The sequence below is a fragment of the Podarcis filfolensis genome (assembly GCF_964270895.1).
Source record: "Podarcis filfolensis genome assembly, chromosome: 8".
NCBI classification, from domain to species: domain Eukaryota; kingdom Metazoa; phylum Chordata; class Lepidosauria; order Squamata; family Lacertidae; genus Podarcis; species Podarcis filfolensis.
This window is the reverse complement of record NC_139611.1, coordinates 61375903-61398688: the sequence shown is the minus strand read 5'-3', so window position 1 is coordinate 61398688 and position 22786 is coordinate 61375903. Positions and strand designations below refer to the sequence as shown.

General features: G+C 44.9%; 1 protein-coding gene across 4 annotated transcripts; it reads left to right on the top strand.

The window, feature by feature from the left end:
* The first annotated feature begins 4096 nt into the window (after positions 1 to 4096).
* TEKT2 (tektin 2) lies at positions 4097 to 22786 on the top strand. Of its 4 annotated transcripts, none has more exons than XM_083625566.1 (11): positions 4097 to 7509; positions 8368 to 8568; positions 10595 to 10762; positions 11269 to 11394; positions 12058 to 12263; positions 12911 to 13054; positions 14741 to 14855; positions 19404 to 19511; positions 20511 to 20654; positions 20769 to 20848; positions 22290 to 22786. In XM_083625566.1, the coding sequence occupies exons 3-11, from the start codon at positions 10607 to 10609 to the stop codon at positions 22501 to 22503; spliced, it is 1293 nt and encodes a 430-aa protein (XP_083481692.1). In that variant the 5' UTR covers positions 4097 to 7509; positions 8368 to 8568; positions 10595 to 10606; the 3' UTR covers positions 22504 to 22786. The 4 variants fall into 4 exon arrangements, with proteins under 4 accessions (XP_083481692.1, XP_083481693.1, XP_083481691.1 ...); XM_083625567.1 differs by lacking the exon at positions 4097 to 7509 and adding an exon at positions 8720 to 8780 and having other exon boundaries at positions 8256 to 8568; XM_083625565.1 differs by lacking the exon at positions 4097 to 7509 and having other exon boundaries at positions 8257 to 8568.

Genomic DNA, 22786 nt, shown 5'->3' with positions numbered 1-22786 from the left:
TTGCAGGCTCTCCTTTAGTGGGAAATCTACCTGGTGTTTGGTTTATTATGCGTGTCTAGCGGGGGTGGGGGGGTAGGGAAGCGGGGAAGCATATGTGTGCCTCACTCTTAAGATGGGGTCTCATTCATCCTCCATCTAGAGCACTGATCAGGTCCGCACCTGCTTAACTTCAGTAGTAGTTGTACCATTAGTTGTGTGGAGACCATTTGCTAGGCCTGACCTTACTAGGTGTCGCATGTCTTGTTCTCTCTTTTTTTAAAATTTATTTGCAGCTTCGAGAGAGGAAAACACTCATCATTTCCTACCCACTCCAAGCTCTCCAGACAAGTGCGGGATGCTTCTATAATCATGCCCTCAGGGTGTTTAAGTGCAATATCCATCATCCCTGACAGTAGCCGTGCTGACTGAGACTGATGGGAGGGCACATCTGGAGGGCACCATGTTGGCTACCCCATTTATAGGTTATTTTGTAAAAATGTGTTTATGTCTATATTATATACACATATAAACATAGATGTATACTCTATAAACCAGTGGTTGCCAACATGGTGCCCTACCATGTGTGTGCGCACACACATCCTGTGTCTTTTCCAATGTGCATTGATGATGCAATGCAAGTGCAATGTTGAGAGGAGAGGCACAGGCTAGCTGGGCTGGTCAGATGCAGCAGATTTGAACATGACCTGCTGCCGAAACCATACAGCAGAGTTTTCCAGAGCTGGCACTGAAGCCTGACAGAAAGGTTCGGCTCCTGACCTGGTATCTTTTCTTCTGTTACCAGAAGTGTGCTGGACTCAGAGGTGCTCTTTGGGAGCTGAACCCTACTTTCCCAAGATAGTTTTGGGGACTAAATCTTTTCAAAGTTTGCTGCAAAACATTAAATAACTTTCCCAGTTTACTAGTTCTCAGTCCACAATTTGTTTCTCAAAAGAGCCAATCAAAAGCTAATGGAGAACGTTATGCCAATCCTTTATTTGGAACAGATGATGCTCTTAAGAAAAAGCTTAAAGCCCTCTTGGTCTCAGACTGGGAAGTTGACAGGAGAAAAACCATAGAATCCTCCCTATGGTGACAAAATCCTTGTCTTGCTTTCCATTCTGTGCTTTGAACAGTGCACCTGTTTCTTGCTTCCTTCCTCCCTGCACTCCACAGCATAGACTAGGAAGCACTTTAGACAAGCAAGAAACTGGTGCCTTTGTAACTGCATTATCCCCAAGCCGCTTTCCTGCTTAGAATTCAGTGGCATTGGACTTTGGTGTGAGGCGTTAAGTAATTTATCTCAGTTTACCAATACCCAGTCCACAATGTTGCTTTTTAAAATAGCTGCCCATTAAATTTTTGGATATCTGTTTAAGTGACTTTAAAGTTACTCCTGTCCATTACCTAAGAATTCATGTAGTCATAGTAGTCACCTGAACTGATCTAATCTGCCGTCTCTCTTTCACATTGCTCATTTTTACTGATTCCTTTGTTTATGGTCCCTTTGTGCTTGCTGTGCACTCGGCTTGATGGTAGTCTTTTTTTGAGGTGGATTATGAGGAATTGTAAGAATGTTGTGTGGTGAATATAGTGGAGCAGGGTGATGAAGGAGAGCTATTGTAGAGTCAGAAAACTTTGGTTGCAGGAAAGGAACCGGGGCTGAGAAGAATACATGCATATTCCATGGGCACACTGGGTCATACTAGTGGAATTGTTCAGATGGATTGTACAGCAAAATTCAGGCACAGAAAACTTGTTTGGCAGGAGCAGATTCAGGCCCACTTAGTTTAGATTCTACTTCCATCAAACGCCCCAGGGAAACTCACAAGCAGGACATGAATATAGCCTTCCTCTATTATATCTCCAACATCCTGGTCCTCCAGACTTAAGCACTGAGGCCAAGAGGCTTGCTGAATGTCAGGTTTGAGCAGGAGCAACATAAAGATTTTACTCACTCACTCACTCACTGTATTGCCTGTGTCTAGTCATATCTGTTTGTCTACATTTAAGGAACGAGCTTTTTGTTCAGAAAAGTTTCAGGCTGTACTCTCTGAAATGCAGGCAGCAGAAGGCAAGACTATTCCACTTTTAATCATGAGCACTATTGACAGTTCCTCCTCCTCCTTCTCCTCCCAGCAGCAGTGTGTGTTTGAGGGGTGGGTGGGTTCAAACCTATTCAATATCTCATTTTAGGAGAAGCAAATCTCCAGCTTTTTTGATGGAAATTCTTGAAGCCTGTGATATGATAGATTTTTCATTTTTCAAGTAGCAAAAAAGTCTCATTAGAAGGGACTCTGATGTAGCATGGACATTTCTCCATGGAATGTTCTCTGTACAGTATTGGAGAATGTTGTTTCTCAAAATACAGTTTCATAAAATAAGCAACACAATGAATGATTACAATGCTAGTTTCAAAGTGTAATTAAGTTTTTGTTTCAGATGATTATCCCTAGGAACATTAATTGTGTTAATGATTTTTTTCCTCCTGATTAAAATTGTTTAGTTTTACTACTTTTGAATATTGGGAAAATGTGTTTATAGAATACATAAAATTAATGTGGCATACTTTTGTGTACACATGCCAGATATGCTAAATTAGATCACAATTTAAGTCACTGAAACAAACATCGCAAAAATGTTTTGAATCAAAGTTTATGAAAGACCATTGTTAAGGGATTTCAGTACATGCTAAAGTAGAATATTTCTAGTAAAATGTTTTTCTAGCTTTGACTTTAGGGTCATTTTTTCTGACTATTGGCTCTGTTAGAGACTGTATTTTGTTCTCAGCTCAGCTTTGACGTGATCTAGGAGTTTGGACTCCAGGTTGGATATGGGGAGTGGCTGTTGGGTTTTAAACAGCAAGCTGCCATTTTGCCATTTCACCATACCTGAAAGGTATGTATTAGCAACCATTCTCACAAGTCAATTATTCCCAATACACATTGAAAATTAAAATGGATTCTGAAATTATGTTTTATTGCACAGTCATGTGGTCAGGCAAGTTTTCTGAGGTTTTCCCCGCAGACCATGTTAAAAAATGACTTGTCCTAGATGATTGCTCTTCCAGTTTGTCCACACCAAGGGACAGGGGTTGATGAGGTTTCGGTTCTGCACGCTTGGCACAAATGGTCCATTGTGACAGGAAGAAGGCAGCTTGCAGTGACATGTAGGTTGATCACAGGGCTCTTTGATGCATGACTGCTAACTGTATGGGTACCTTCTGTCTAAGAGAATTGTATGTATGCTACATGTGACAAGCACACGGGTGTCTATTTGGCCACATCCACACACAGTGAGAACCTGTTGCCAATCACTGCATCCTTTCCACATGCATCTGCACATGGACCTATGCATGTTGGTCTCGTGTTACAGGGGACAGGTGGTATATGCAAGGTATTCCTGTATGGAAGCTATTTCCATGAGAGAAATGACCCTTCAAGCAGTTTCCTTAATAAGGCAGACTTTAAACTGTGTAACAGTATAGTATTAACATTGTGTGTGTGTAGTTAGGGGGACAAATGTAAGCTCCATCCTCAAGACATTCCGTTCACTGTGGGTCCATCAGGTGCTTGGGGCTGCACTGAGCAGTTGGTCTGCTATAAGAAATGCATAGCATGGCAGATTGGAGGTGCCCTTTTGCCTTTCTGTGGGGCATTGTGTTGGTGATGTCAACACTATTCTGTGTGCCATTGCAGGGACACATTTCTTAAGAATCCAGCTGTAGGCCAGCTATAGTTTCACATTCTCCTAGGAACATGTTGGTGCTGCACTTCAGCTTAAGGCCCTTGGTTGTAAATTTCTGATGACTTCTTGCTTTGTGGGGCACTGCCGTTTTGCTTTCTGAGAGAAGCATAGGATGAGTTTGAAATCTCTGGGTGTTCTTGTAGGTTCTCCCCCGCCCCCTTTAACAAAAGTATGCTGAAGTCAAGCACGTTTGTTGCACCTGAACTATTGTAGTTAGCCTTCCTGCAGGTGGACAGATGGATGGCAAGTGCATTGGTAAAAGCCTTCACAATTTTTACTTATTAAACCACCTTGACCGTGTGTGCCTCTTTGTATTGCAAATGTGAGCTGCAACTATTTGGGGATAGGGTGGGAGGGTTGGTTTATATAAAATATAGATAAATATATATATACATATATATATAACAAATCTGTATTTCAGTATGTTTTTAGAAACTTAACTCTTTAACCCAGAAGCAGCGTGTCCACTGCTCCCTTCACTCATCACCCCCGCCAAGTTTACTGCCCTTGCCAAAAGTTTAGCTATCTTTGCATTTTCTTCCAGTTTGGTTAAATATCAACCTGTCATCTTCTACAATTTTCAAGTTTGTTACATATCCATCAGCTTTGCGAGACTTGGGTTGGCTCTTAACACACTTCGTTGGAAGAGGATGGCTCTTGTAAGCCTATCTGAACTACTTAAGGACCAAGCGTTCTTGAATTGGCACACAAGTCCTTGTTGCTTTTAGTGGCATAAATTTCTTCCCACCCCACAACTGTCTTAACTTCCAGGGTGGAGGTTAGTGTATCCACTGTCAGAGGCAGGACGTCTCTGGATACCCACTGCTGTGAATCATGAGTGCTGTTGCACTCTCTTCCTTCATACAGGCTTCCCACAAGTATCTGGTTGACCACTGTAAGATGCTGGGCAAGATGGGCCTTGGGCATCTTACGTTCTCATAGGCCTCAATCTTGTAATGCCACAGAAGCAGATATTCTGAGGGACTTCACAAACCTAGTCTGCCAAACTTTTTGTCAGTGTGATTTTGTGTGTGCGTGTGTGTTTTCTAATTTTTCTCTGACAATTTTTCCAGCTAAGGGAGAAGAGGAAAAAAGGAGAATGTTATACTTAAAAAACAACAACCTGGACTGACATTTGCATAGAAATAACAATGTTTGCCATAAATAAAATGGCCTTGGCACATGGTTAGTGGCATGCATGCCACTTAGGGTATAAGCAGGAGGGAGTTTGTGGCACATGTGGACAGCAGTCCAGGTTGGCTGAGACAGTTGGACTTGCACTCCTTGCTGCCTCTCTAGCCAGCACTGCGATGCTGGGTGCTCCTCTGTTCAATAGACTAGTCCAGCCTTCCCTAACCTGGTGCCTTGCAGATGTTTTGGAATACGACTTCCATCAGCCCCAGCCATCCCCACTGTGCTGGCTGGGGCTGATAGGAGTCATAGTTCAGAACAGCTGGAGGATACCAGATTGTGGAAGACTGGTCTAGAGGAAAACAACATCCAGGCACTGTAGGGGGGTTGGGGGTGGGAGAGGGAGAGGGAGTGGGGAAGTTGGTTCCACGTACGTACTCATACTTTGATTTACGGCACACTTGCCAAATAGGTTGGACACCACTGATTCCTAGCGTAACCTGATGTGTTATGTTGTATCAAATCATGGTAGTGCCTCTGAAATTCTGTCACCATGTCTTGAATATCCAGTTAGGTTATGAATTCACCTTAAAATACTTTGAGGGTACAGATAAAGACTGGACAAGCAGGGTTTGTTTTTGTTTTCTCCCAGACTTGTTGCTAGTTATATCTTTTGGGGTCAATCCATTGTGTTAACAAAACACATTGTCATATCTGTCAGTTGAAGTTACACTTTTCTGTTCTTGTCTAATGTTCTGTCGCTTACAAGTATGTAACCGTACATAATTCAGTCATGGAACTCCTGAGCCAAATCTGTCCCCAAAGTTGTTTTTCTGTGACAGATTCCACTCCTTTTTATGTTTTGTTTTGTTTTGGTCCACTTTCTCTATACTGGAAGGACTCTATGTTGTGGGGTTTTTTTTTAAGTAAAACAATTACTTAGCATTGCTTTGCTTCAGTTTGAAGTGTAACTTTCACTAATAACTGCAATAAATACGCTTTTGCTCCAGAATTCAAGTTTGTGTCCAGACTTTGGTTATGGTGATTGTCAGGGACGGGAAGCAATAAGACATTTTAATGTCTAAGGTTTTACTTAATAGTTTGTTTCATCATTTACACCTAGTTGCACCAACCAAATTCTGGAAAACTGCTTCGTTAAAGAAAGAAATAAAAAAATTATAAGCTCTTACGATGGCATTACACACAGCCATTAGTGAATGTGAAGGAAATGCTCTTGCTGTGTTCCGTCACGTAACTGGAGGGAAGTTCCATGCTTTCACAAGATCTGTATTCTTTTGGAGGAAGAATGCTAGAAACCTGTGTTGTCATATTATACATCTTCAGTCAAGTAGTGTAAGACTGCAGAAGCAAGCACACAGATCAGTGTACCTGCACCTTCTGCCAACTAGCCCCATAAAAGCTTAAGGGTGCATCTCCTGGCCAGATTCAAAAGTGCTCCCTTTCCAGGTTTCTTGGCCTCACACCTCACAAGCCACTTCACAGTCTTCTCCTACACTGCAGGAATGTGCATCAGGATACCCTGCTTTGATCACCCATTGATTAGCATGTGTTATTAGTAGCCCAGCCACTTTGAAGCTAAAACTGAATTGCAGGACATCAGTGACCTGTAATAATCATCAAGGTATTTTTGCTCTGCAGAACCCCAAATGACATGTTGCATACAATCACAGATGGGAGTGGGTGAGAAGACAGACTGATTCCAGACTGTTACTATTATGTAGGCTGTTTGCATGGTTCAACCAATAACTGATCCTTCCTCATGGGGAACAAAGGAAGCAGGCTTCTGGTAGTTAAGACTAATTATTATTATTACTCACCCTTTCTTCAAAAAGGAACACAAAGCAACTTACAAAGCCTAAAGACAGATATGATACAAGAATTAAAATATCCTAAAATACTCATAACATGCATATAAGGGCAAATCCAGCCTGCCCCCACCCTGCTAAAAATATGCAAAGAAACTCCAATGGCCTAGGTGAATAACAGTGTATTTGCCTGGTGCCAAAAGACAGAGATGGCACCAGGCATGCCTCCCTGGAGAAAGCAATCCACAACCAGGGAGCCACCACTGAGAAGACCCATGTTTCTGTTACCACCCTCAATCTCTCCATTGGAGGGGAGCACACAGAGAAGACCCTCAGATGAAAAACATAGAGTGGGGAGAGGCATACCATTTGGTTCTGAGCTGCAGTTTGAATTGGGCCAAGAAACTCATTGGTATCCAGTGTAGTTAGAGCAGGACTGGTCTTGGCTAGTTCAGTACTATCTGCTCTGTCAGTGGCTCGCCAGAGGTTTGTCCCCATTACCTGTTACTCCTTTACCTAGCGATACTGGAGACTGAACTTAGGACCTGCATGCAAGCAGGTCCTCTAGCGTGGAACTATGAGTTCCTCTCCAAACGCAGAACCACCATTGATACTGGAATATTGCACACTTTTGAATGCCCAGCTCACACATGATATATCAGTCACACTAGCTTGAGGCGAAATGGGAAGTGCCGTCCTGCCCTGCCACTACTGCTGCTGCTCCCACCACCATCTACCTGCTCCTGCCACTGCCAACACAGCCTACTCCGTTGCCACAGCACATCCGTTACTGGTGGAGAAGCACCGTTGCTATCAGTGCCAATTTGAGGTAAAATCACATCAATTCTGGGCAAGTTCTCATCCAAAATGGACACTATCTTGCCTGTTATCTTGGTGGAGGCAGCAGGGCAGGCAGGGTGCCTAAAGGGGTGTCACCAGGAGTGTGTGTGTGTTCTGCCTTCTGAAGCTGTGGTCTTGCCCTGGCTAATGGCTGGGCCAGCTCTGAGTCTCAGTGTGAAAGCCATTTGTGACTCTTGAGGCTCTGTCAGCTCCCTGCAATGTTGGGCTGAATATCTGTACCAATACTGAATTCTTGGGTGTATGGGGTGTTAGGGGAGGGGGAGTAGTACTTTTGGTGGGGGACACATGCTCTTTCTTTGGTAGTTATCCCTTTGGTCTGCACCCTGCACTCAGCTCTCACCTGTGGTTCCTAGAAGTTGTTAGCATGCGACAGTCTAGGTGAGGGGAAACTGATGGGTCTCTAACCCTTGGTGAGATAATATCCCTGCATGCAAAGACAGGCTCTGGCAGATTGAGTGAACAAGACCAATAGTGGGATTTCACTGCTGGAATATAGGACTTATGAAAAATATATAAGCCTTACTTATAAAAAACTATACCCTCTTTACTAGCCCTGCAGAAGATGAACACATTTTTTGTGTGTGGAGGGGGGGATGCTATCTAGGTGTATTCCATTGATCTTGAAAACACATATGCAAGATTAAACCAAGACGGCAGGGCAATCCACCAGATACACTTAGGGAGGCATTTATTGCCCTGAGACCCTCTGAAATCCACTGCTCCTTGTTGTAACCTCTGAGTTGGATGGGCAGGGTGAGAGTAACCCAGCCTGCTCTTCTGTGATCGAATCAGTTTCACCAGCCCTTTGAAGCCTTTTCTTTTTCAGATCTCCAGGTTGCCATGGCTTCCCCCTCCCCCTCCCCCTTTGTAAACACTTGCAGGGGGATTCTATCTGATTGGCTTTTGTTGAGAATGGCTGCCTGGCAACAGGCACAAAGCGTGCTTAGCAACCAGGCTGATAACATAGAAGAGCAGTTGTAGGAAGCGGAGGCCGAGAGGAGGACTGCCTGCCTGGAGAAGAGGAGTGGTGAGTTGATGATGGAAGGGTAGAGACAGTTGTTGTTGGGGATCTCTCTCTTTCTATGCAAGTCAAAATTGTGTTCTGCATCCACTTTGTCAACCTTCTGTTCCACCTCCCACTTCTGTCTTAAGTAATTTCATTCAAAATCTTTCCACAGCTTTTCCTACTGAACCTGCAGCTTTTCCTACTGGGCAGAGTACCCTCCTTTTCTCCTACCAGTAACAACAATTCATTAGGCTAGCCTGATAAATTTTGGCAAAACCAAATGCTGCCACCACCTCCTCCTCCTTCCTCACAGGCTCTACCAAAACAGCTACATGTTGCTGTCTAACAAAGTGTGTGGTTTTTTAAATTAAAAAAAAAATTGCAAATAGAACAGGGTGGGAGAAGAAACCTCATCAGCTTCCATTAACATTAACAGGGAGGGATAAGCAGGCTGCTAGCAAGAATGCACACCAATCTCAGGCAGGAGGAGCAGAAGGCATAGTTCTTTAGAGCAGAGAGAGTTTGGAGAGGCCTTACTTTTTCTTCATTCTCCCTGGATTTTAATACCCTGGCTCACCTCACCTGAAGCAGCCTATCAACTGTCTTCTGTGACCTGCCCACAGTGGGATAGACCAGAACAAAGCTTTGCAGGTGGGTGGGGCCAGCCACCTGTCAGTCACCTGACATCATAATGACACCAGGTATTTGACACCTGTGAAAGTTACAGCAACCTTCTCTGAATATATGCTATCAGCTAGAGTTACAGGGAACCCCTTTGAAATCTCTGTGGAGGTGAAAATGTTCCCCTCTGCAAAAGAAGCAGTTTGGACATAATTTTTGCTACCCACAATTGGTTCAGATTAGTGTAGAGGTTTTATTGGACGAGGACTGGGGAACTATGGGTTCCAATCCATACTCGGCTCTGGATTGTCATAGGGTAAACGTGGGCTTGGTTTTCTTGCTGTCTTGCTCCAATCTACCTCACAGGGCTGTTGTTAGGATAAAAGGGATCGGATAACAATGTATGCCATCATGAGCAGTATTGAGGAACGGGCAGGAATAGAAATAGAGCATGCGCTAGGCAGCAAAACAAGGAGGGTTATTGACTCAGTGGGTCACAAATTTTACAGCAAGGGTAGAGAGCATGTGGCTCTCCAGATGTTGTACTTCAATTCCCATAACACACAACCAGATGGCCAAGGTCAGGGGTGATGGAAGATGTAGTCCAACAACGTCTGAAGGACAATAGACTTCCCAACCCTCTTTGTACAGGTTTATTCAATGTACATAATAATGACAACTGAAAAGAAGTAGATGGAAAGAGGGTCAGCCAATATGGCAGGGGAGTATACAGTAGTTTCAGCCCCTGCAACATTTTAAAGTTTGAAAGCAAGGATGTGTGTTTTCCAGGAAATTTTGCATCAGCTGTACTGCCCTAAATGGAGAACTGATTTTGCTCTTTTGAATTTTGTTTGACATGTTTAGTAAATAAAAATAAACAGATGAGAAGTGTCCCCAACCCCTGTACTCCACCCCCAATAACCAAAGGTATTTCAATGGGGACATTGGAAGTCATTTGCTCTGACTCTCTCCAGTTTGCTGCTTTTCCCTCTAGCTCACATCACTACTAAAACTCAACTTTCACTTCTGGCTTTTCCCTTCTAACTCCCATGCGGGTTGAGGGAGGTGATTCTATCCACCCATTTGCCATCTCCCACAGAGCCCCTCCTTTGCTCTCCTTAACGGCCCATCACCAAGGCTATCACCTCACTAGGAGGCTAGCCTGACTATTACAAGAGTTAGAAGGCTTGATTATTTTGTTCTAGTATTTTCTATTATTTTATGCAAGCAACTTAGATTTTGTTTATTAAGCAGTCTGTAAATTTTGTTAAGTAAAATAAAAGTCACCGTCACCCCCCCAACAAAATTTGCTTGTAATTCAGAAAAAAAGTGTAATGAATAGCAGGCTGCTATGTGTTGAGCAAGCATGTTTGGCCCCTGAGTCCAGTATCTCTGAATGTGTTGCCTTCATTTTTGTCTTTCCTAGAATGTTGCTGCCATGGCTACTCTGAGTGTGAAGCCCGGCCAGAGGTACACACTTCCAGACTGGCGCACCCACTTTGACCTCATTGCAACCAATGCTGAGCGACAGCGCTTGGCATCCCACCAGATCAGGCAGGAGGGACGGGTCCTTCGCAATGAAACAAATAACCAGGTGGGCAAGTATTTGAGCTTCTTTTCTGTGTTTCCAAACAAAAACAAACAAACTAAAATGATAATTTGGGGTCCGAAATCTGGAGGTGGTGGTGGGATGGGGCGAGGAGGGTATGGGATCATTGCTGAATAGGCAGAACAGAAATACAAATTCTGAAATTATGAGGAACCAAATTTGGCAGATTGGTTCATCCTGAATTGTAACTGAAATTTAATCATTTGAGGGTTTTTATTGTGTGTGTTTTTGTGTTGTTGTTTTTTTTTTTTTTAGAAGGTAGAGTGAAGGAAGTTTCAGCTTTTCCTCACAAAACCAAGGAAAGGTTGTTCACAAATAATTTCCACACTAGCATGTCTGTGTGAAATGTACATGTCTAAAGAATGGGCCAGGAACTTGTCAAGATAAGGAAGGGCCATCTTGACCTTAGCCTTCCTTATTCCTGTAAGAACCATGCTGCTGATGCCCTCTCTGAAAGGGGGGTTTGAAACCATTGCCTCTCTCCTCTCCAGACAAAATGGGATGAATATGACAACCGCACACGCCTTCTTGAGCGGATTGAAGTCGTCAATCGAGCGAAGGAAACTCTGGACAAATGCCTCACGGACATCGACACGGAAATCTATGCCTTGACTCAAGTATGTAGTGCAGACTTACTCATTTATGGTGTTCCTAAACTGAATTTCATCAGGAGATTCTAGGATAGTGTACAGAAGTATGAAAACAATTCACACAACGTATTGTTAGGTGCACCCTAGTGTCTCGGGGTGGGAGGTCTCAGGGGGTCCCAGCACATGCCTTGGATCTGGCTTCGTTGGAATGAAGGTCATCGGAGGCCACTGGCATTTCTGTGGCATGTAAGGATTATTTATGCTTTTATCTGGGCTGAGTGTGCGTGCATGTGCACTTACAGATTCACTGTTAAAAGCGTGTCTTACTCGGCTACGAGTGATCACCGAAGAAGAACGAATAATATGAATTGTGCAATGAAGGGCAAAGGTCATGCAACTCAATTTTGGTGTGCTGAGAAAGTGGTTTGGGTGGTTCTGTGCAGTAGATGGCATGTAACCAATGGTTTCTGTGATGCTAAAGATGGAAGGAAATTCAGTGACCTCTTTGAGATGAAAGCTGAGCAACCCAGCTTTCATCTCCATGTGTCAGAACGTGCTTGGCCCACCTGCAAAGCATTCCCATTGGAAACCTGATTGGTTAGCAAACCTATGTCACTTGACAAGATGCCCACAGAGGGAGTTGGGAAGGTGAGGTCAGCCCCTTATGTTATTTTTGCTTCTTTACTTCAGATGAAGGAGGAGGCAGAGCGTGCCCTGCAGGCTAAGAACTTGCAACTGGATGTGGCCATTGAAAATCTCACTCTGCGGGAAAGTCGCCGAGACATCGATGTGGTGAAGGATCCTGTCGAGGAAGAGCTCCACAAAGAGGTGGAGGTGATTGATGCTACTACGAAAGATCTTCAGCAGAAAGTGAGCGAGGCCTTTGAGCAGCTCTGGTGAGTCAAAAGACTTGGTGGTCAAGTACAACGTATTGGTATTGTGTCTGAGGCATCAAACTGAGTTCAGTGCAATGTGGGATGCCGGGGGAGGCGCAAAAAACTTGTCTTAATGGTGCAGAATGACACGTAGCCAGCCTTCGGAAGGGAGGCATGAGTGAGGGAAGGGCTTGTAGGGTGCACATTGGGGTGGGGGTAGCGGGGGCGAGGGAGGGAGGCAGGTGTGGGGTGTGGTGGGAAGAGGCAGTGAGCGGCCATTTCTGGCACCATTTTTTCTAGAAAAAAAGCACTGCATAACAATTCTTAGATGTTTGTAGCAACAGTGCATTTCAAATTTCCACCACATTTGAGTATCACATACACTCTTTCAGTAATAATTACACCAACCTTGTAAGGCATGCTATACTTCATTTATTTACTTACTTTGGCTGCAATACTAACTCCACTTAACTGAGCATCAATGGCACCATCATGTGATAATATATTCTGCTAGCGAGGGGAGACTTTTTTGACTGCCAACAATTTATGGGAGTTTTAATTGCTGATTGCTAAACAAAATGAAAGGGGAATAAATCTGGAGACTTCCTATTCTCTTGCATCCCTTCATGGCTGCCCTTTGCCTCCCCCCCCCAACTTTTCATTCATAGCTTGTTGCAGGAAGCCCGCCAGCAGCTGAACTTTGCCCATCGAGGGAAAACGGAAGCCGTGGAGATTGACCGGACCTGTGTTTCCCTCAATATCAACTCTCCAAATATCTCCTATAAAGTCAATCCTACCCGAGTGCCGATTGGGTAAGGTTGTGTCTTGCGCAACAACCATCAGAAGGTCTTGAACTCCACCTTCATCTCAGGGCCAGCCCTCCTGTTAGACAGAATGTGGCAACTGAGGTGCCCCTTCCCGACTGCCCTGGCTGTACCTTTCTGTTGGAGGCCCAGAGCAGGGTGTGGCATGACAACTGGAGGCCTATGCTAAGCCCTCATAATGACTCTGCAACTTATTGAAATTGTCCCTCTCTCACAAAAGAGACTTTTGTTTTTCTGCCTTTTTCTCAGGGTGCTTTATAATTTCCTCACACTTCTGGTAGGTTTGGCATTAGGTCTCATCCTTGTGAGGTAACTGTGGGTTGTGGTGGGATGTGTTTTTCTTCCCATTAAACATCTCTCCTGCCCTCCGCAGCCTCCCCAGCTGCTTGGGCCTTCTCCCATGGGCGGAGTTAACATCATGTCTTCCCCTCGGCTTTGATTGAAGTGTAGGAAACTGGTGAAAGTACCATATTTTTCGCTCCATAAGACAACACTTTTTTCCTCCTAAAAAGTAAGGGGAAATGTGTGTGCGTCTTATGGAGCGAATGCAGGCTGCACAGCTATCGCTGAAGTCAGCAGAGCAAGAGCTGCGCAGCGCCTCTTGTTCTGCTGGCTTCCCAGCGAAGCAGGATGAGGGACGGAAGGGAGCCCTTACGGAGCCCCTTCCATTCCTCCTCCTGCTTCGCTGAAGAGGCGCTACACAGCTATTGCTGAAGCCACCACAGCAAGCTCTTCTGGCTTCAGCGATAGCTGCGCAGCTTGCTCTGGTTTTTCAGGAAGGTGGGAAAATGGACAGAGGGCAGTCTGTCAGTCCCTTCTCCCACCTCCCAGAAAAGCCAGCAAGAGCCACTCTATCTTTAAAGAGCCACGCCGAGCGAGCGTGTCTGCGGCTCTTGCTGGCTTTTCTTGTTTTCCTTCTCTAAAAACTAGGTGCATCTTATGGTCGGGTGCGTCTTATAGAGTGAAAAATACGGCAGTTACCAAGCACCTGCAATCAACGTGTTCACCGATATTGTTTAAAAAGTGCTTCCTTTTGTCCTCTTTAAAAGTATGTCATTCTACCTTTAATCTTTCTGTAATGATTTCCTTAAAAGTAAAGTCTTGGTTTTTAAAACAACAAGCAACGCCCGGGAGGGGCAGCAGCTTTACCTTCTGTTCTTAGAGGAAAGCCCAGCCAAGGACTTCATGAGGTTTTCAGGAAGGACAGATATGCAGGTGTGTGTGTCCGGGGAGCGGGGGCTGTGCTGCAGAGTGCAGACTACCTGAGAGAAGATTTGTATAATGAATGGAAGGGCACTCAGCCACACAAACAGCAACTTGCCCACCTCAGAATTAAGGGAAGTACATCAAAACCCCATGTGTTTCACTGAATTTTCTATCCCCTTTGGTATTTTCCCCAATGTTATTTCTTTCCTCATTAATTGATGGAGAATGGTCAGAAAAAAATGCAGAAGAAATATTTGGCACACTGCGAGCTTAGTGTGCTTTTATTAAGTGCACTGCATGGGTGGGTGAGTGAGTTAAACTTTATTTATACAGTATGCTCTTTTCTGATCATTGGCTTTCAAAGCTGCAGAAATACAGTTTAAAAACATGCAAGGCAATACAGGGAGAAAGTGTGTGTGAAAAATTGATTCTAACAACCAGGCCATCTTTTCCTTCTGCTTGTTGTAGAACTCTCACTCCAGAGGAATGGGATCAGATCACTCAATACAACAAGGATCGAGCAGAGGCAGAAATGAAAGCAGCCTCAGATCTGCGAGAAGCCATGGCCCTCACCATTGCCCAGGTAAACCACATGGCTTCCTATTGGCTCCTAGGAAGGCTCTTGATGGAGAAGATACATTACTGTATGTTATAGAGCCTTTGCCAACCTGGTGCTTTGTAGGTATTTTGGACTGCAACTCCCATCGGTCCTAAGAAGTACCACACCTCCCACCTGATGGGAGTTACAGTATAGTCCAAAGCATTTCGAGGGCTTCAGGTGTCGGAATCTTCAAAGCCCTATCAGTCAGAGGAATTGGCCACTCTCCAGGTGCCCGGCTTGATTCCTTGTTGACCTCCCCGTCAGCGACTCCCGGCAAGACAAGGCGAGGTCTCTATCGGCCGATCCTCCTCACAAACGTGAGAAGAACACAACCATCCCTCCTCCCTCTTCCCTGCCATCCCCAGGGAGGGGAAAGAGACAGACAGAAATGTCTTTACATGCCTTTATTTCTGTCTTTCCAGCAGTGCAGAGAAAACATGTCTGCACACTCTCATCAACAGCAGAGAGAAAATAACTCCACCCATGTACTTCTGGTACAGGGTCATGTGACACTCTGAGCTAACATCCGGTGCTCAGTGCACAGAATAGACTGTCCCTTGTTCCCACGGTACAGTCCCATAACATCAACATCCTGTTTGGCTTTCCAGCCATCTGGAGCACTCAGCAGCATTGCTCCTTTTTCGTAACAACCTCTCCCAAAAGAATCAATGCGTGTTGCGGCAAGCAAAGCGTGATCCAGAGAAGAAAACAAACAGTTGTTATACACATAACACTCCCCTGTTGTTTCAGTTCCACCCTTGGAACTACCCGCCACTGGTTTCCCCAGTGTACCTCTCTGGTTGTCTGGCTTCCAAGGAATGAGTGCATCTGCATTCCCTTGGCTAGCAACTCTCTGTTGTGTCTTTGTCTCTGACTTAGACACAGCTCCAACCTGTCCCCGGTTGTGTCCAACAGCAACACATGCAACAGCTATGTTAGCAAACTCTTCTGAGTACCTTTTGGGTGGTTCACCCTTTGTGACTCTCTCAGACCTGCGTATGAGGTGCTGATCCTCTCTGCTCACTGGTTCAGTCTCAGGACTCTTAGAAGAACCAGTTCCAATAGCAAACAGTGGTTCATCCTTCACCTGTGAAGGTCTATCCAATGTGTGAGATTTCCTCTCAATGACTGTGACAACAGTGCTGTCTGAGCTATCACTGTCGCTCTCAGTACCACTGTACTCTGTGAAATCATCATCATCATCTGAATCGTCCTCTGTGGGAAATGTGTGTCCTATCACTCTCTCCTGTTCAGGAGCACTCTCTAGAAATTTTGTGAGAATCACCTGACCAGATTCAGACAAAATTACTCTGTAGAGACCCTTTTCATACCCCACAAAAATGCCTCTGGCATTCTTTACTCCACCTGGAGCTTCTGTCCTCACATGAGACCCAAAAACCTTGAAATGGGCAACAGAAGGTTTTCTCTGGAACAGTTTCTCAAAAGGAGAACTTCCCAACTCTTTCGAAACCTTTCTCACCCACGCATAACTAAACGACATGAGTGACTCCGCCCAGTACTCATGTGGCAGATGTGAACTAAGCAATTGCGCATTCATCCCCTTTTGCAATTCTTTGTTCACCCGTACACAGACACCCCTGTTCCACGCTTCCGCTGAAACAGCAACTTTGTGTCTTATCCCTTTCTTGTGCAGGAACCTCTGGAAATCCTGTAAAAGAAAAATCTGCTTCTCATCTGTCAAAAGACAATCAATGTTAGCACCATGCACATTTGTAACCTTGTCACAAAACTCCTGAAACCTTTCCAAGGCTTCCTGTGGCCTTTTTAACACATAAACCCAGACAAAGTTAGAGAAATGATCCACACACACAAGATAAAATCTTGCATTGCCTCTAGATGGTTCTAGAGGACCAATCACATCAGCATACACCCGCTGAAATGCTCTGTCGACCCTGGCCACCTTCTTGGTGCTCGTTTTGGTCACACCTGCAAGAGAAATCATGTTAGACTCAGAATTACATTCCATGTAATCACTTTGCTCAAAAGTCAACAAATACAGTCCATCTTTCTCTCTGGCAGAAAGATACAACTCTCCATCTTTGAAGATCTTGCAGCTCTCAGCATCATAGGACAGTTTCAGTCCTTTCTTTGCAATCTGCGAAACACTCAGCAGATTGAACTTCAATTCAGGAACCAAGTAAACATTGTGTATAGTCAGGTTCAGACTCTTTAGATACACAGTTCCAATCCCGGTCGCATCCAGCTTCTGACCGTTGGCTTGTTCCACAGCGAAGCTTTGCTTCTTAAACGTTGAAAAGAGCGCCTTGTGTGGGGACATATGAACAGAACAGCCCGCATCGATTATAAAAGAGTGTCCAACATCTGGCGTGGTTCCTTTCGCCATCAGGGCCTTTGCAGGTTTCACCGAAGACTTGGTATGACCTTTGCCTGCTGCCTCAGGCTTTGCTGAGCGGCCCTCAGCTCCTTTCGGCTGGCGTGGCTTCTTGCAGTTCCGCTGAAGATGCCCAGCCTGTCCACAATTGTTACATCGAACAACGTTCAAAGCTACAGCATCATCTCCAGTAGCAACAACAGTGGGGGAATTAGAACTCCGTTCTTCCCTCCCCCTGTCCTTGGCATCCATTTTGAATCCAAGTCTCAGCTCTCCACCCTCGAGCTAGTAAAATCCAAAAGCTCTTTTGAGCTGTTTTTCTGCCTCTCTCAGGCAGGCAATCTCCAAGCTGTCTCACAGTCCTTGCAAAGAAGCGAATTCAAAACAACATTCGCTTTCCCATTGCTCTGACTGAGCCAGCCCCAGGTGTCAGTAACTTTCCAAGCCGACTGACGGTCGTTGCCTAGCAACTGTGCATACCTCTTCTTCGTTATCTAACCACAAAAATCCCTGGTATGCAAGCCTAGCTCTCAGAGCTGGTTTTCCAAACGCAGCTCTTCCGTGAACCAGAGAATAAATCACTCTGCATTCACACTCTCAGCCCGATATCCAGCATACCTTTTTGGAGCTCCGTTGCTTGGAAAACACCCCCTCTTGGTGTCCAGTCGTCTGTTCAGCTTCTGGCTGCAATGCAGACGTTATCTTCTTTCCTTGGTGCAGAGGATGGCACACGATCCATCAACCTCTCACCTCTCATGCTGATTCCCATGGATCAGATAACCAGCAGCTTCTGCTACCATATGTCAGAATCTTCAAAGCCCTATCAGTCAGAGGAATTGGCCACTCTCCAGGTGCCCGGCTTGATTCCTTGTTGACCTCCCCGTCAGCGACTCCCGGCAAGACAAGGCGAGGTCTCTATCGGCCGATCCTCCTCACAAACGTGAGAAGAACACAACCATCCCTCCTCCCTCTTCCCTGCCATCCCCAGGGAGGGGAAAGAGACAGACAGAAATGTCTTTACATGCCTTTATTTCTGTCTTTCCAGCAGTGCAGAGAAAACATGTCTGCACACTCTCATCAACAGCAGAGAGAAAATAACTCCACCCATGTACTTCTGGTACAGGGTCATGTGACACTCTGAGCTAACATCCGGTGCTCAGTGCACAGAATAGACTGTCCCTTGTTCCCACGGTACAGTCCCATAACATCAACATCCTGTTTGGCTTTCCAGCCATCTGGAGCACTCAGCAGCATTGCTCCTTTTTCGTAACATCAGGTTGGCAAAGGCTGTGAGTAGATCCATAATTAAGGTGACTTGTTTTCAAAGTAATCTACTGAATGTCTGATCTGGATCTACTGGAAAATCTTTTAGTGGTTTGCATTGATTGGCAAAGCTTTCTGGCGCCTAATGATTTATCAATGGCAGCAACTAGATGGATCCCTGCAGCCTAAAATTATACTGCTGAAATGAAGGAACTTTTTTGCTCAGACTCACCAACCTTTACTGGATGCAGCAGAAGAAGGAGGAAAGAGGGAAAGGCTGTTTAATTAAAGGCTGATTATTACAACAGCCTTCTTAGCTCAAAGACTGTGCAATGGAACGACCCCCTCCCTCTCCTTTCTCACTCATCCCCTTCCCCAAATCTGCTCCAGAGGGTTGGGGAAACCCTGGAACAGATGTGGGGGGCTCAGGGGGGGCAGAAGGGAAAGTTCCACTGTGCAAGTAGTAGTCCTTGTGCTAATGCAACAACTTTGCTGGATGCAACTTGGGATTTTGTTTTTTTGAGAATTAAAAGCGGTTTGAAAGAGGAATCGTTGTTTGTGGCATATACACTTGTTCAACTTTTTTTCCTTTCCAAAACCCGTTGTGCCCATCTACGTTTCAAAATCCTGTAAAATCTGTTTGGCCAACAGCCAAGCCACTATACATCATTGCAAAGTGATGGCTCTCTCAATCTATGTGCAATTATTAAACTATGATATGATAGTGGCCTAACTTTCTATATGTGTTTCCATAGACGTAGCCAGGATTTTTGTTAGTAGGGGCCAGGCCTTTCATTGGGAGGGGGGCAGAACCTCAGTTAGCTATGTATTTTTATTGCCTTTTATTAATTTAGGGGGGCAGCTGCCCCTCCCTGTCCCTCTCTGGCTATGCCCATGTGTGTTTCCTATTCTAGACTGAGAACGAACTAGAAGCTCAGCGCGTGGCCACAGAATTTGCCTTCCGGAAGAGGCTCCATGAAGTTGAGCAAGCCCTTGATGAGCTGAGGTGGCAAGAGAAGAATGTAAGTCTTTGGCTGGCATTGGAGACCTGCCCTGCACATTTATTTTTTTTTAAATGACACATATAGAATGTCTGTTCCGAGTGCAGAGTCTCCCTCAGATCTGAAGGGTTTATGCTAAGGTTCTTCCACAATTCAGAGTGTTATCATCTGCAGTCTTGGAAGGGATTTCTCCTTTTTTCCAGCCTGAAGGAGGGGTAGGGAGCCTTTTTCATGACCCTACTTCAGACCCTTCAACATTTCTCTGATGAAAATAGGGACATCCTATTTCATCATCATCATTTATTATTTATACCCTGCCCATCTGACAGGGTTGCCCCAGCAGCTCTGGGCAGCTTCCAACATTCATAAAAACATGTTAAAACATTAAAAAAACTTCTCTATACAGGGCTGTCTTCAGATGGTTCTTTACTAGCTGCTTCTGTAAGTCCCTCACTGTGACACTTTGTTGCTAAATGCTTTTTTTTTTTTTTAGGGCCCAAAACTCCCAGGTTTGTCTGTGACACATTTTCTCTTAAAAATAGTATTCCATTCCATCTCATCCCATTTCATTTAGTTTCTGGCTGATTCTGCAGGTCCCCTTTTGGAAGGCAGCCTTGAGAACCGCAATCATTGCCACACTCACTTTCATATTTGGGTCACACCCACTTTGCCATGCGGCCGTCAGAGAGCTGGCTATGTTTCAGTGTGGCCCTTTCCCCGAGAAAGATGAGCCATAGCTAAGTTGAGCAGGACAGCTTACTCTATTGTATTAACCCTTTCATGCATTAATTAGACTTAAGTATTTTGTTTGTTTGTTGATTGAATTACTATACCACCCTATACCTGGAGGTCTCAGGGCAGTCATCCCACAACCTGGAGATGCTGCTGGGGACTGAACCTGGGACTTCCTGCATGCAAAGCTCTGCCATTGCATGTGCTCCTCCTGTATGGCCCACCTCACAGACAGAGGTGGCAACCAATTCTAAGCCTCTCTCCCCATGGTGTCTTTGCTTTTTTCAGACCCTAGAAGAAATTGCCGAAATGGAAGAGGACATCAGGCGCCTGGAGGACGACATCCGGGCAAAGGTGGTGAATTTGAAACTGGCTCATACCCGTCTGGAGACTCGGACTTACCGCTCCAACACAGAGCTTTGCCGTGACCAGGTACAGCAAACCTCTAGCTCTGTAAGCTTAGAATTGTGGGCAGACAATTCTTGGCTAAGCTACCATTTGTGACGTATTGAAGCTTGACGTCCCTCTCTTGTCCTTGGCTTTCAGGCTCAGCATGGATTGACAGATGAGGTGCATCAGCTAGAAGGCACCATTGCTTGTCTGAATCAGAAGCTGGCACAGTTACAGTATGTACCTCCCTAAAAATTCAAAAAATTCAACAGAGAAAGGGAATAGGCTGTTTTTAAGTAAGCATCAGTTGCAAGTTGTGGCCTTGGGTCAGCATATGTTGCCTAGGTTACAGGAGGCCATGGCTGTTCACTAGGATCACCTAGATATATGAGTGAAAACAGAACATGGGAAGCTGACTTTATACAGGCTAGGAGCATAATCCCCAAATCTTTTGTGATGCAGCACCAATGTGTCTTTCACACTGCAGCATTATAAGAAAAGCTGGTAATTATTAGGTCAAAATAGTGGGCTCTGTGCATGATCCTTAGGTGATAGATGCAAGATGGCATCTCCTGGATTCCAGTGCCTGGGATGACTTGCTAATATCTGGTCCCAGTAGGAAGTCCACAATAATAAATCCAAGACACCGTGTGTCTTTTATAATACATAAGCTTAGAAGTCAGAAACATTTTCCCTGTTCTTTTGCACCAGGGGTGGCTAATCTGTTGCCCTCCAGATGTTCTGGAACTCTAGCTCCCATCAGCTCCAGCCAGCATATCCAGTAGTTGGGGATGATGGAAACTGCACTCCCAACAGCGTTTGCCTGGCTGGACCATTGCTCCTGAACTCTCATAATGCCTCTTGCTTGGTTGGATAGATGGAGTATGTAGTAACTAGCCTACCATGATACAAAGGCAAAATTTACATTTGTGGCTCCCTCACATTTGCTTCTCATCCCATCCACTACTCTCGCATGTGGCCCTTGGAAGGTTGCTCAGAAGGGAATGTGGCCCTTAGGCTGAAAACGGTTCCTTACACAATTTACAGGGAGGCCCTGCCATGGGGAGAGAGATCCTTGTTTCTCCAAGATAATCTGCCATCGTAAGCGTAACTTGTACCCAGTGCCGGATTTATGTATAAGCTAAACAAGCTATAGCTTAGGGCTCTACTCTCTTGGGGGTCCCAAAAAATTTTAAAGGAAAAAAAACCCTGGATGTACATTTCCAAAATATAAGAGGGGAAAAAACCAAATAAAATAAAACCTACATACAGCAACAGTGTTTTGTGTTGTGTAGGCTCCTATGATGTAAGTAATGGGCCCTGCCTGCTAGCCTGCTCCCTAAAATATTACTGGTTTGCTCATTTCTATATATAGGGTGCCTACATTCAACACAAAAAACAGCAACAATTTGTTGTTGACAAAGAACAGCTGGACATATAAAGAGCCCCATTACCTTTAGTAGCTTAGGGCCTCATCAAACCTAAATCCGGCTCTGCTTGTACCTGATAGAAAAATGATTATGAGACCTTTGCAATGGAAAATCAATGTTAACCCCCCCCCAGTGCCATAGCTGAAATCCAGTTACCACCAACCACACCAAAGGATAAGGACTTGCTTTGATTTAAAGGCAAATGGAGGCAACCCCTTGCTCAACTTACCTTGGCTTCTTCCCTCAGGGATGCTCTGGATGCTCTCTACAAACACCTGGACCGTATCCAGGCAAACATCGTCTACAAATTGAACTCCCTGACGCTGGATAACAAGTGCATGGATGTCAGGCGGAAGCTGACGATCCCTGCTGAAAAATTTGTGCCTGAGGTGGACACCTTCAACCGAACCACCAATCGCACTCTTTCACCCCTCAAGTGCCGACAGCTGGAACTGGCTTAGAATAATGGCATGAGATGTATAATCCCTTGAGTAATACTGAAGAAGGAATTGGCTTGGGAAGTGAGTGACACAGTCCCTGCCCCCCGCCCAGTGACTTGCTTCCATGCCAAGCGCAGATGACATCTGTCTCATGTTAAGAGTGACATGACTTTCCTTCTCCCTTTGACCCATTTCTGTTCGCAAAGGTTGTATAAAACTTCCCCTTGTTTACAGCTTTGGTATTCCAAGAAAGTGTGATAACGAATAAATATGTCCCCAGCGACAGTATTTCTGACATGTCAAA

Bases quoted from the DNA above. Each gene is read 5' to 3' on its own strand.
- TEKT2 (XM_083625564.1), top strand. From the start codon at position 9,446: ATGGGTTCCAATCCATACTCGGCTCTGGATTGTCATAGG. The intron at 10,763-11,268 runs GTGGGCAAGTAT...TCTCCTCTCCAG, and splicing joins GCAATGAAACAAATAACCAG to ACAAAATGGGATGAATATGA. The intron at 20,849-22,289 runs GTATGTACCTCC...TTCTTCCCTCAG, and splicing joins CAGAAGCTGGCACAGTTACA to GGATGCTCTGGATGCTCTCT.